General features: G+C 33.1%; 3 protein-coding genes across 5 annotated transcripts in view; 2 read left to right on the forward strand and 1 right to left on the reverse strand.

The window, feature by feature from the left end:
• The first annotated feature begins 134 nt into the window (after positions 1-134).
• On the forward strand, positions 135-5,411 carry LOC126872129 (helicase SKI2W). Of its 3 annotated transcripts, XM_050631732.1 has the most exons (13): positions 135-213; positions 300-387; positions 476-582; positions 667-976; positions 1,058-1,727; positions 1,797-2,028; positions 2,203-2,456; positions 2,543-2,690; positions 2,770-3,048; positions 3,143-4,053; positions 4,142-4,500; positions 4,568-4,746; positions 4,812-5,411. In XM_050631732.1, the coding sequence occupies exons 3-13, from the start codon at positions 556-558 to the stop codon at positions 5,139-5,141; spliced, it is 3,699 nt and encodes a 1,232-aa protein (XP_050487689.1). In that variant the 5' UTR covers positions 135-213; positions 300-387; positions 476-555; the 3' UTR covers positions 5,142-5,411. The 3 variants fall into 3 exon arrangements, with proteins under 3 accessions (XP_050487689.1, XP_050487687.1, XP_050487688.1); XM_050631730.1 differs by having other exon boundaries at positions 150-387; XM_050631731.1 differs by having other exon boundaries at positions 150-387; positions 479-582.
• Positions 5,379-6,758, reverse strand: LOC126872153 (protein SEC13 homolog). Its single transcript, XM_050631783.1, has 3 exons — positions 6,363-6,758; positions 5,856-6,240; positions 5,379-5,780 (listed from the first exon to the last, which is right to left on the reverse strand). Exons 1-3 carry the CDS (start codon positions 6,602-6,604, stop codon positions 5,472-5,474), a joined length of 936 nt encoding a protein of 311 aa, XP_050487740.1. The 5' UTR covers positions 6,605-6,758; the 3' UTR covers positions 5,379-5,471.
• A 6,147-nt stretch (positions 6,759-12,905) lies between these two features.
• The window catches only part of LOC126872126 (balbiani ring protein 3), a 32,800-nt gene continuing 32,274 nt past the window's right edge, over positions 12,906-13,431 (forward strand). The window contains exon 1 of the mRNA XM_050631708.1: positions 12,906-13,412. The gene's annotated coding sequence lies outside the window, so the exon portion shown is untranslated. The remainder of the gene's footprint in view (positions 13,413-13,431) is intronic.

Below are 13,431 nucleotides of genomic sequence, written 5' to 3' on the forward strand. Positions count from 1 at the left end.
TTCATGTTCGTGATAAATCTTGGAATACATACATATCGTATGTATTACTAGGTATCACCATATATTAGGTATTTCTCAAGGATGAAAATTCTATGGAAATTCTGTCGGCATCCTACGACTATGTTTAACCTTTTGTCAAGAAGGTGAGAGTTAGATGGAGTGAGCTGAAGATGTTTATAAACATAACCTCAAATTATCTATATCATCTTTTCGGTAGAACAAATAAATTATAATTTTATAATTCATAAAAATATTAAAATCCTGTATTGACCTAATAATATATATATATTATATTATAGTTTTAATTATTTCATATTTGAAATCAAAGGAACATATATTACATAAATAATACTGCTTTTTATATCATATCTTTATTATTAAAAATTGGTATTTATTAGCTTTTATCTTTTAGATTATATATATGTATTATTATATGATACGTTATACGTGTATGTTGATCAAATTTTGCTTTTAGTAATGTTTTCTCCAATAAAGTGAAAAAATTAGTGAAATAGTGTATTCTGCTGATATTGGATAGATATAAAAGTAAAAAAGATGGATGTAGAAGCTAATAAGCAACAGGTAATTTTTTTCTAAAGCTAATTTATTTTTTAATAAATTCTTTAAAAAATTTATAAATTATTTAACTAATTTTTTACTTCACAGCTAGAATTTGTATTGCCACCCATTTGGACTGATATTAGAACTGAATTAAGGGAGCATATAGAATGTTTAGATAATCTTCCAATGTACCATCTAAACAGTACACAATGTTACTGGCCAAGGAAACCTGATATTTTATCTCTTTTGGATTGTGACTTAGCACCACTTGGTACCACATTAAAATTTGATCGTGATCCTGTTACTGGGAAACTTGGGGAGATGCATGAGGTACCTTCAAAATCAGCAGGTGAAACTGCACGAAATTCTATGTCTATGACTCGTGCACCAGGTCCAGCTAGTGATAATATCAGAGGTATTTGATAGAAAAGATTCTGTAATAAAATATAGCAATTTTTTGAAACATTATGTAAATTAAGAACATGTACAAATTTAGGAAATACTAGTAATATTCCATTCTGGCCTGGTGGTTTTGATGAACCTGAGATAATAATGAATCCGTCACTGGAGGAAATAGACTTTGAAAACAATTTAAGAACCTTGGCAAAAGGATTTAGTGCAGGTGTAGAATTTAAAAGTGACAATTGTACTCCAAAAGAAAACACGACAACTGTCACAGAGCAGGAACCATCAGAATTAGAAAAAAGAAATGAAATTGAAAAAATAGCAGATAAGATCAATTTAATGGCCATTATAAAGGAAGAACAAGATGAATTTGATTTTTGGAAGTCAGAAACAAAAGAAACAAAAGAAACAAAAGAAGAAACTAAAATAAAAACTTCAGATATAGAACAAGCAGCATTTGATGAAATTTCTTCGTTCTTAGAGGAAGCAGATATTCCTATTTTAAATATTTCAAAAAAACCTGTGGAAACTGCAAAGACAAAATGGGCAGAACAAATAGATGTGTCTGTTCCAATAACTGATTTCGAAAAACGTATTCCTGAATTAGCGATGAGTTTTCCATATGAGTTAGATACTTTCCAGAAACAAGCTATTCTTAAATTAGAAGAAGGCTGTAATGTATTTGTGGCCGCACACACGTCGGCTGGGAAAACAACAGTAGCAGAATATGCTATTGCATTAAGTCAGAAACATATGACAAAGTAAAATTGCAAATTATATTTTGAATTATATTTTGGTTAATTAGCAATACTAATTTTGTTTCTTTTTAGAGTTATTTATACATCTCCCATAAAAGCGCTTTCAAACCAAAAATATCGCGATCTTAAACGAAAGTTTGGCAGTGTAGGATTGTTAACAGGAGATTTACAAATTAATCCCAATGCTTCGTGTCTTATTATAACCACGGAAATTTTACAATCTATGTTATACTGTGCATCAGAAGTTTTAAGAGATTTAGAATTTGTTATATTTGACGAAGTGCACTACATCAATAATGACGAAGTAAATAAAAATTCCAAATGTTACAGTTATATTATATTTATATTATATGTTATTATATATTATATTTATATTGTATATTATTATGTATTATATTTGTATTATTCTATATAAATATTACAATTTATATTTAATATTTATAATCATGATATATCTTATTATCTTATGTTATGTTAGCGTGGTCATGTTTGGGAAGAAAGTGTGATCCTTTTGCCACAAACAGTTACTCTAGTAATGTTGTCTGCAACTGTGCCCAATCCTTTAATATTTGCTGATTGGGTTGGTCGTACAAAAAAGAAAAAGACATATGTAATAAGCACATTAAAACGACCTGTACCGCTCCAACATTATTTATACACTGGAACTGATGGTAAAACTAAGGACAACAAATTTTTAGTATTGGATGAAAGAGGTCATTTTCTATTAGATGGGTAATCGATGATAATTTCTATCTTTAATGTGGTGTATAAATTTTTAATGAATAATCTTATATTTAATATAAATATTATTATTCTAGGTGGTACAAAGCAACAACTGCGCAAAATCCGAAAAATCAAAGTAATAAAAATGCTAAAGATGTTAAAAGGATACCAACGCAACGACAGATGACTCCAAAACAGGAACAAGTATTGTGGAATGCTTTTATAAGTCATTTAAGAACTCAGGTTGGATTAATACTTATATATTGATCAAATTTTACTTATTCATCTAAACATACATAAACAATTACTTTTGTTATGCCAGAACATGTTGCCTGTTGTTGTCTTTATGTTATCACGAAAGAGATGCGATATGAGCGCTATATTATTAAGAAACGTAGACCTTACAACCGAGACTGAAAAGCACACTATTCGAACTTTCTTTCAAAATAACATTCGGCATTTAAAAGGTACTGATAGACAATTGCCGCAAGTGCTTATGATGCAAGAATTATTAGAAAGTGGAATTGGTATCCATCACAGTGGTATATTACCTATTTTGAAAGAAATAGTGGAAATGTTATTTCAAACTGGAGTTGTAAAAGTCAGTTTTCCAATATTCTATATTTTCTTCCTTAATTTCATAATGTATTTACTATTTTTAAATTTTAAAAGTCACCACCTTTATGGTCTTGCAGTTACTATTTGCAACAGAAACATTTGCAATGGGTGTAAATATGCCAGCACGCACTGTGGTTTTCGATTCTATAAAAAAATATGACGGTACTAATTTTCGAATACTTTATCCTTCTGAATATGTACAAATGGCTGGCCGAGCTGGACGTAGAGGTCATGATACAGCTGGAATGGTTATAGTCATGTGTCGAACATTGGTGCCACATTTTAATGAGTTACAAAATATGATGTGTGGTCAAGCTCAGAACTTAGAATCTAAATTTAAAGTAACATATTCCATGGTTCTAAATCTGAGAAGGCTAAATGAGTCAGTAACAGTTGAAGCAATGATGCGAAGATCTTTTAAAGAATCACCAGTAATTAGAAACCAAAATAATTACAAGATACAATTGCAGAAATTGGAAAATGAACTATCAAAATTGCCACCATTAACAGATCTACAGAAAAACTTATCTGACTTTTATCGACTAGCTGTTGAGTATCTAGAATATCTTAAGTATCTGAAATCCTATTTTTATGAGACTCAGAAAAAAGCAATAAGATGTTTAACAGCTGGTAGAGTATTGTTGATATCATATGAAAGTCATTATAATAAATTAGCTATATTACTGAGCACTGTTCAGAATAAAGGTAGTAAACAATACAGGGTATTAGTCCTTAAAAATTCTGATGCAACAAATTCTGTCAAGGAAACATTATTGAAAGAAAAGAGCGAGAAAGCTAAGAAGTCCGATAAATGGTACGATATTGTTGCTTTAACGAAAAAGGAAATATTTGTACCAGTTGGAATTCCATTAGATGAAGTGTTAACTATAGCTGCATGGAATATATTGGAAATAACAAATTGTGAAATTAAAACAGATTACAACATGGTTTTGGCAAATTGGGAAAAAAGACAAATATCAAGATTTAGGTAAGTAGCGTGAAGTTAAAATTAAGCGAAATTAGATTACGTTTAATTTATAACTTATAAGACAACAAAACTCTTGAAATATTTTTAGAAATGAGCCTCCCAGTCAGACTATGCAAACAGCTATAGAAGAATTAATGACATTATCTCTTAAAGCTTATCGCGATTCTTCTGTTCTACAACCATATCTGCAAATGAGAATGAACTATGATATCGATATGAAATTAAATCATTTATGCGAATTAGAGAAAGCTATGTATGATATTAATTGTACAGAGATAGTAAGTTTTGAAGAGCACTTTGAAGTTGTATACGAACGAAGTGAATTAGAGAGCGAAAGGAATAAACTACAATTGAAACTTAGTGATGAAGGATTAAGCTTGTATCCGGAATATACGAATGCTGTTGCACTTCTTAAAGATTTGGGATATATAGATAATGACGAAAGAGGTTTGTCTTCTTTCAGATTATCAACACGAATTAGTTATGTATAATAATTTTATCTTGTTTTTTATAGTTGCATTAAAAGGTCGTGTAGCTTTACAAATGGGAAATAACGAATTACTAATTACCGAACTTATTCTCAGAAATGTGTTAACTGTACGTCAACCAGCTGAAATAGCAGCGTTGTTGTCTGCTTTAATATTTCAACAACGAACTGATATTGAACCAAATTTAACGCCAGAATTAAAGAAGGTATATATATTTTCTTAATACAAATTAACTATTTACTGTGACATTTAAAGATTTTTTGATTACAGAATTGTCTTATAATAAAGCAAATACATGCCGAATTAGAAGCTTTAGAACAACATTATCAGTTAATAACGTTGCAACCACTAAACTTTGGTTTAGTAGAGGTAGTTTATGACTGGGCACAAGCAAAGTCATTTGCCGAGATTATGGAGAAAACGGATGTACAAGAAGGGATCATAGTACGATGTATACAACAACTGAGTGAAACATTACGAGATGTAAAAAATGCAGCCATTACTATAGGTGATCCCGTTTTAAAGGAAAAAATGGAAGAAGCCTCTACTGTCATTAAAAGAGATATTGTTTTTACTGCATCCTTGTATACTCAAAATTAATCGTTTAACAAATCTATGTATAATAATTTATTTAAATGTGTAAATGTGCAGAATATTTTCTACTTTGATCAATGAGATATATGTATATTTTTATAATTTATACACTGTTTATGAATCATATGCTGTTCAAAAAATGTATAGTACAATATTTCTCTACCATAAATGTAAAGTACTGGAATTCAGTTTGGTCTGAAAATTATATTTCTTTATGTATAGATATATGATAAGAGTACAAAGTAAATGAATAAAATTGTTATTAATATTGAATAATTCTTTTAATTTACAATGCTTATTAGTAAAAAATATTATCCTATATTTTATTTTCAGATATTATAGTGCACGTTGTTCCGTGTTATTAAGATTTCCTTGACCTTTATTTGTCTCAGAAATACAGGTCCATTGACCTTCTGTATTTTCACGCCAAAGGGACACTTTATTATCTCCACCACTAACAGCTAATATACCTCCAGTTAATGACCAACTAACATTCCAAATGACATCGTCGAAAACATTAAGGATGGTTGGTGTCCAACTTGTATAATCATTGGAGGTCCATACAATTACACGACGATCTTGTGAACAGGAAGCCAAAGCTGCTTTAGATGGTCCAACTGCAGGTGCCCATGCAACATCCCTTATCTGTAAGAAATAAAATATTAAATTACTGTTCTTTTAATTTATATTTCTAAATTTGAAAAGTAACAAATGCATTACCCAATCACTATGTGCTTCAAGTTTGTCTTCTTCGATCCACCTATCACCTTCTTCTTTCCAAATTTTAACTAAATTGTCACAACCTCCTGTGGCTAATCTCTTTATTGGTCCATTTTTTTGTGTTCCACTAGCATCAAAGCTGGGTTCAATAGCAGGACACCAACTTACTGCATTGCATCCAATGGTATGGGCATTTGTAATTTTTTGTGCATCCCATGTATCTCCATTATTAATAAGTATGGACACTGAACCATCAGAGCTGCCACAGGCTAAGATTAAGCCAAATTCATGTGGTGCCCAAGCCACTGAGTTAACAGAGGAATCATGACCATTGTGTTCATAAATCTTGGTCCATTCTCCTAATTCTTTCCAAATAATTACTTTTCTATTGCAAGAAACAAAGTAAAATAATTTCAGATCAGAATAGTTAGTTTTAATATATTACAATCTCTATGAAAAGGAATATATTTTATATATATCAAAAAATGGTAACAAATTGAAACATACCGATCGTAACTACAAGACGCTAAAAGATTTCCAAATTTAGGATGTGCCCAAGTAACTTGCCACACAGGTCCAACATGACCCTTAAGATCGGCTACTAAACTTTGTGAACCATTTTTTAAATCAAAGATTTTAACCGAGTTGTCACTGGAACAAGTTGCTAACCTCAAACCATAATAATCCATCTCTGCATCGTGAATCATATCTTCATGACCGGTATCAACCGTATTCAAAACTGATACCATTTTTATGACACTTTTTGCTCAAATTTTGTTAACTATATTTTGAAAATTATTAAGTTATACAATTGTAGGTGCGACAAAGAGGTTATGTTGTCCTAGCTGTTCAATGCTTGTCACTTACGTGGAAGCATGTGCGCACTGGCTGTTAACGCATGATTACTTTGCGCAACTCGTGTGTAAATATTAGTGCCGTTATGTCTAAAAACTGAATATAAATTCTTTTTTGTGATTTTGTCAAAATTATGAGGAATATAAATATTTGTTGTACCCTTATTATAAACTAAGCACTACGACTTTATACATAAGGACTAATAACCTTTTTTACGTGGTATGTAGTAAAGTTTTTTTATTTATTTAATTTCTTATATCAAATTGGAATTAAATTTTATTCTTATTGATTTACTATAATAACATATAATAATTTACACATTTTCACAATATCATACTATACATCTTAAATTTATGCTTAAATATTAACATTCATAAATCATATTCTATATCTCCAAAAACCAGAGCAGAATCATATTTAGAATAAAATGATCTAAACATGATCTAACAATGATCATGGTGCATAAGCGTGATAAAACTCGTAATTGAGTTTGTGATCGATTTCAAAATGATCATGTACAAATATTTAACCTGTCACTAAAGAAAACAAAGTATAAATTCATCATTCGTAAAATACGTTGCTGGATAATGGAATCGCTTTATGTTCATTTTTTCATTCATCCTTCAATTGGTAAAGGCTTTTAAATTCGTTCGTTTTTGTTCTGTTAATGAAATGTTATATTATACTACATATACTTTTGAAAAGCTTTAAAATTAGAAAAATTTAAATAAAATAAAATGAGAAAGAATTTTAGTTACATATAATATTTAGTCATAATATTGAGAACTTTTTAACAGATAAACTAACAAGTTAATTTGTTATAACGATGTTTCATTTTTATTAATAATTAATATAGAAATCCCATTTAATTTTATTAAAATTTATCTGAAATTATACATACAGTAAGATATTTATAATATAGTTACATTAATAGAATATAAATGAGATAGACGACAGGAATTGATAGGTAACATAATAATCTGGTCATTATTCGATTGATTTAATCTAAATCCATTACGGTTTAATTGACGAATATTTTCACTCTAATTACTATCTCATCTTAATATAAATTATAACGATTTGATGTTCAATTTCACGGATATTTGAGCGACATCCATCATTAATTTATCCCAACATTAACCGTCACAGCGTTACCGGAAAAACACAACTCAGAACACATGCTTACTGTGTGTAACGTCCTTACGTACAGAAATGTCATTAGTTCATCATAATTCACGAAACTGCGGTGCAACATAACATGGTATACGTTCGTGCAAGCTTGTCCCTTCCGGCATGCCGATAATGACAAGGCTCCTGGCGTTGCGTTGATAAGATGGATAATTGATATATGTTTCCCGAGAACACACGTACATATGTACATATACATGTGCACTTTCTTGATCCTATATACGTACATATAAGTGCAGATATATACACGTACGTAACGTTGCGGGGTACTATAAAATTTTCAATATGCTGCACGGTCGAGTAACAATTACTGTTACCGCTAATTACGTTTACTCGCATAGGAGGTAATGAAATCACGGCTGGAATTGTTTATTGATCGGGTAGTAGGTATCGCGTGGATCCGCTGTTGAATTTATGTAGAATAACCAATGGAAGCAGAATGATCAATGAAACGAATTCGATACTTCCATTTTCTTATGTTGATCTTTCGCGCTCCAGTAACTTCCATTCGTACATATAGTAGCTCAGGAAAGCATTTGAACACTTAACATAGCAAACTTTTATGTATATATTGTATACGTTATATGTATAAAACATTTTGAAATTCTATTAGTACTGTAATGAGATACGATTATCATGATCATATTGGTCTTTGAAATCAATCTAAAATGCATGTAGTAATTAGAGGGTATTTACTCTAAATATATATTTAGTAAAAAATTACTCACTTTAAACAATAAATGGAAGTATTTTTATGATTTCTGCAAAATATGAGTTATAGCTTGTAGCACAAGCTTGGAGATAGCCCAGATACAGAGATACAGAGTAATCTACTAAATATCTTGTAGTTTCTATGTACGTTTTTAGACTTGTTCCAAACTTCAACATTATAATCATGATAGTAAGTTCTCATTATGGTACTAATGACATTTTTGTGTAACACACATAATATATGTTCGAATATTTTCATAAACCTTTGTACGTATGTCTGACGAAGAGAATATGGCCATAGACGAAGTGTACAATAGATCTATCGCACACAATACGTCTTTCTGTCCCACGTGACTATGGACCCCACTTATTATTTTGGTGTGATTTGCAATGTAATCATACAGCAAAGAAGTTACAATTAAAATTGAACATTATGAAATTACAAGTAAATTCTCAAATTGAAATTGAAATTGAAATTTGAAGTCAAATATTCAGACTCAAATTCTTTCCAAATCAAATTTGTAATATGCTTCATGTGCATTAGAAAATGGGACAGAGACAAAAGTTATAGCAGTTGACATTTGCTAAGAAAACTTTCGAAATAGTTTAACAAATCTAATGATATTAATTTCCAAGTTATTTCCCAAGTTATGTATTTTCAAAACTATCTTTCATAACTAAGATAATGGTGTTGACATTGAAAGCTAGGGAGAAGGTATTGTATCGGGGTCCTAAAAGTTTGCTACTCGTACCTGGCGCAGGTGTAGCATATACGTATATAAAGCATTCATGAACTTCGCTTGATTCAACTGAAATTGCACTTATCACTAACATATGTGCATTACGCAGCGTTACCGTGTAACGTGACTTTGTCGCGTTGCTCTTTTCCAACGGTAACGAAACGAATCAACGTTAAAAATAGTGATTATTTATTAAAATTGCATTATTTAAATTTCGCAGGATGCTGGTGAAAATGTAGGTCTCCGCTCTCCGGATTTTTATGGATGGATCGTAAAAGATACATAACGTTGTAACTGTATACAGGCTTTTTAAGAAATGACGCTCGCGAGTCGAGCGAGGTACTTATCATATATGTAGGTATATGCATCAATTTATTTCATTAAAATAATACAACATCTTTTTCTATTCCAGTCGCATAAAAGTGATTAACACTTATTTCTTAAAGAAGTAAGTGAATTATTGAAAAATATAAATAAATAACATACATATTGTTTTATCGAGACACGAAAAATATATTAGGATAATAAGTACTTTGCAGGAGTTTAAGAAATAAAATTATAGAGTCCAAGAGAAGAAAGAAATGGCGACAATATTAATCTAATTTTGTCATAATTACAATATTAAAAAACAGAATCTAATAATGTAAATTGACAAGAAAAAAAGAATGAATAAATGAAACGTGAGTCTTTGATCTATAACTTTACATAATTTTTAATATTAAAAATCTACGTAAATTAAAAGTTTCTTTAAAATATCGTATGCTGCTTTGTAATAATTTTCAGAAAGAAAATAGAAGGAAAATCAACGTAGTTAATAGCCAAGAAAAGATTCGAATGCTTTCGATATATCAATAGCGGTAGACGTAGTTTTCCCAAGGTTCGTTAGCCCAACAACCGAAAAATTTGACCTCGTACTCGAGAGAGTGGCTGGTTCGTACGGAAATTCAGGGCGAAGGTTCCAGAGGTTCCGGTTACGATACCCGCTACAGGTCGTCGCCGTGTATACGTTAGTATCGCGGCAAGATCCGGGCAAAGGAGTATCAGGAAGAATGGAAAGGGGAATGTCGGTCACTGGGCCTTTCCTTGCGATGACGGTACTCCGTTTAGCGCCTCGGGGCCACCTAGGAATGTTGGAATGGCATACAACTTGAAAAGTCTCTCGTCTTTTCTCTCCCTGCTTTCCTTTCTCTCTCCCTCTTCGTACCCTTCTACTTCTCTAAGTTGGTAACATTCGCGTCTGCGTCTGATGCCATGTACATCTGCTTTTGAACACGCCATAAAATAAATTTGATGCACGAAATACAATGTAGATCCGCAGTTGATTGAACATATAGATTATGGATACGTTCTACGTATAGTTTATATTTGGTTCATGATTTATGTATAGGGTCGAAAGTTGCCGTTCGAGGTAGAACTATGTAATTAATATTTTGTACTGTTTAGAAATATTTTTGCCCAATATTCGAGGGTAAATGATATTAATTAAACGTTAAATTTCCATTTAAATAACGTTTGATCAAATACCAATCTCTTCTGCCTTTTTATCTTTTTTTCTAAATGTATATCAAAGTACACTCGTTTACTTCTGCATTTCAATATTATCGTGCTTTGACATGCCAAAAAGGGCTAAACACAGAGAAGCTTTTAAATTCCAGCCAGCTTCAAAGCGCCCCCGTTGTAGCTTATTTACCGCTCTCTCCGCAGGTGTTGCACTTTTTCGGTAGATTACATAAAAACCAAGAGAGTTGAAGCTCGTATTTAGGTAGCTAGTGCCGCTAAATCTGCAATGGTTTTCCTTCGAATTTCTGTTTTTTGGAGAAACTTCTCGTAGAAAATTCTAAAATGTGTTCCAATCTTTCCAGCGCAACCGGTAACGCGCAGAGGAAGAGAAGAAGTGGTCCGCCAGAGGAAGAGGAAATTCATGGAACGTTTACGCTTGCCAAACAGCGCCGTTTCGTTTGCACGTTTGCAACGATGGGGGCCGGTGAACGAGAGCAATGGACGGTCGTGCGAAACGGCAAAGCTAAACGGCAATGCGAAACGGGCGCGGTTCACTGCATATTTCCATGGCGGTTATAGCCCAGGATATCGCGCGAGTACCGTAAAGGTGAAGAAGCGGGTCGTTGCTGGATCGAATTCCGCGCGTACCAGCTCGAACCACATTAATTTTCAGCGTGCGCGCTAGAATTACACCGGATCCTTTCGGTGAGAAAAATGGAAGGTAAGAAAGATGGGTGGTGCTCAGTTTTACCAGTGCCTATCTCCTCCCTCTCCCGGCTTCTTACCGTGTTGGTTCGCCTCCCTGCGGATGCGGCCGCTGCAACCGCACTTTTTCGTGTCTACAATCTATAGGCAATACTACGTGGAGTACCGTAAAGTTGGAAGAAGCAATACGTTCCAGAATCGAATTCCGGACGTGTCTGTGCGAGCCACATGAATTTTTCCCAAGGTTCCTCCCGCTGAGTATCACACCGACTATTCTTGAAGGAAAAAAAAGAACGAAAGAGAAGGAGTCGAGAAGGAAAGGAGCGAAGAAGAAGAAATAGGAAGTATCGAAGTAGGAGAGGCTAAGAGGGACATGGATCCATCGTGATAGACGAAGAGATCGAGTCTTTCGTAGGCAAAGGCCGTTGACTGTGACGCAGTGTAATTCCGGATGGTTTTGGGTCATCTGGTCGATCGATGGCCCGTTTCATCTATTATTGAAATGTAAGCATCGAACGTATCATCATCAAGTTTTACCTTTCCGGTTGATAGAAACAGAACCAAAACGTATGGAACATTTCATGGGAAGTCGGTTGATCTACAGATATTTGCAGCTTGTCTCTGCGTGATAGGGAAACGGTTGGCGTGATCGATATTTTAGACAGGCTGGTATGTTACAGAGTGACAAATCGTTCCAGGAACGTTGTCAGTTGACAGACCATTGTGTCGTGAATAAAGTATTATTTTAAACTTTATTTGTAATAAATGAAGTACGAGGATCATTTAAACAGGAGGTGATTATTTCGTGCGAAATGTTGCATTAGGGTATAAGCAAAGTTTAAATTTGCCTAAAAGTTTCATGTGGCTATAGTTAAAAATACTAAGTACTTTAGTTTTAGTAGTTTTAATGGAGTAGAATATTTTTAAAAACCACTGTGAATCGATTTAAGCTACAGGGATTACCGACCACCTTATTTCTTTCTCGATACTCTTTGGTGAAAACCGTAAAACACCGATTCCGTTCACAAAGTCGAGAAAAAGTTAACGTTTAGTTAGCTAACTAAATACAGAAAGGAAAACCCAATTAAAAAGTAATTTCACTCGCTATTATAAAACAAATTAGCTTTAACTAAAAAAATCCTTTTACGCTATAATTTTTGTTTATTAAAGATGTTAAATTTCTATTTTAAAAAAACCGCTTGAAAAATCTCATAAAAACATATAGAAGACGAAACTATAGACTATTAGCAGTACCAAAAAACTGCAAAAAAGCATTAAATATTTCTCTATGTATCTATTATTTGACCAGATGTTTAATTCAACAAAATTTTTCAGAAATTCATCAGTACTGCATCGGACATTGTTGGCAATCCAACGATTTTGTCGGAATTTTTCGACGAAATTTTCGATGTAAAACGATCGAAGCCAGTAGGATTGGCGTTGCACGTTTCCTGGTGTTACGCCGGTGTCCAGAGACTGGCGTACGTCGACAGGGCCGTAGAATTCTAGAAGGGGGTCATCATACGAGGCCGGCTCCGCCGAACGCACCGAGCCAGGACAGTATACGAACGTCATTCGGCGCGGACTGAGCGGCGAAAGGCGCGTTACCTGTGAGCGGTACCGCAATTTCGAATCGAAGTTTGCTCTCTCGTGTCTGCTTTTCTCTTTACGAACGGGAACGGCTTGCGATTCAGTGCCACGATCATCGTATAAATCTACGCGATATTTGCGATTTCTACGTTGAGCCAGTGCGAGGAAGAAAGAAAAAAGATCACGAGGGAGATCTACGGATTGTTTCACGGAGAACGAAGGATTAATTGGCTGCACGTTTCCACGCGTGTGAATTATAGAAATCGAGGTACGTCTACACGAATTGA

The sequence above is a fragment of the Bombus huntii genome, chromosome 12, assembly GCF_024542735.1.
Source record: "Bombus huntii isolate Logan2020A chromosome 12, iyBomHunt1.1, whole genome shotgun sequence".
NCBI lineage: Eukaryota > Metazoa > Arthropoda > Insecta > Hymenoptera > Apidae > Bombus > Bombus huntii.

Bases quoted from the DNA above. Each gene is read 5' to 3' on its own strand.
- LOC126872129 (XM_050631732.1), top strand. From the start codon at position 556: ATGGATGTAGAAGCTAATAAGCAACAG. The intron at 977-1,057 runs GTATTTGATAGA...GTACAAATTTAG, and splicing joins AGCTAGTGATAATATCAGAG to GAAATACTAGTAATATTCCA. The intron at 2,029-2,202 runs GTAAATAAAAAT...ATGTTATGTTAG, and splicing joins ACTACATCAATAATGACGAA to CGTGGTCATGTTTGGGAAGA.
- LOC126872153 (XM_050631783.1), bottom strand. From the start codon at position 6,604: ATGGTATCAGTTTTGAATACGGTTGATACCGGTCATGAAGATATGATT. The intron at 6,241-6,362 runs GTATGTTTCAAT...TTCTTGCAATAG, and splicing joins GCGTCTTGTAGTTACGATCG to AAAAGTAATTATTTGGAAAG. The intron at 5,781-5,855 runs GTAATGCATTTG...TATTTCTTACAG, and splicing joins TTGAAGCACATAGTGATTGG to ATAAGGGATGTTGCATGGGC.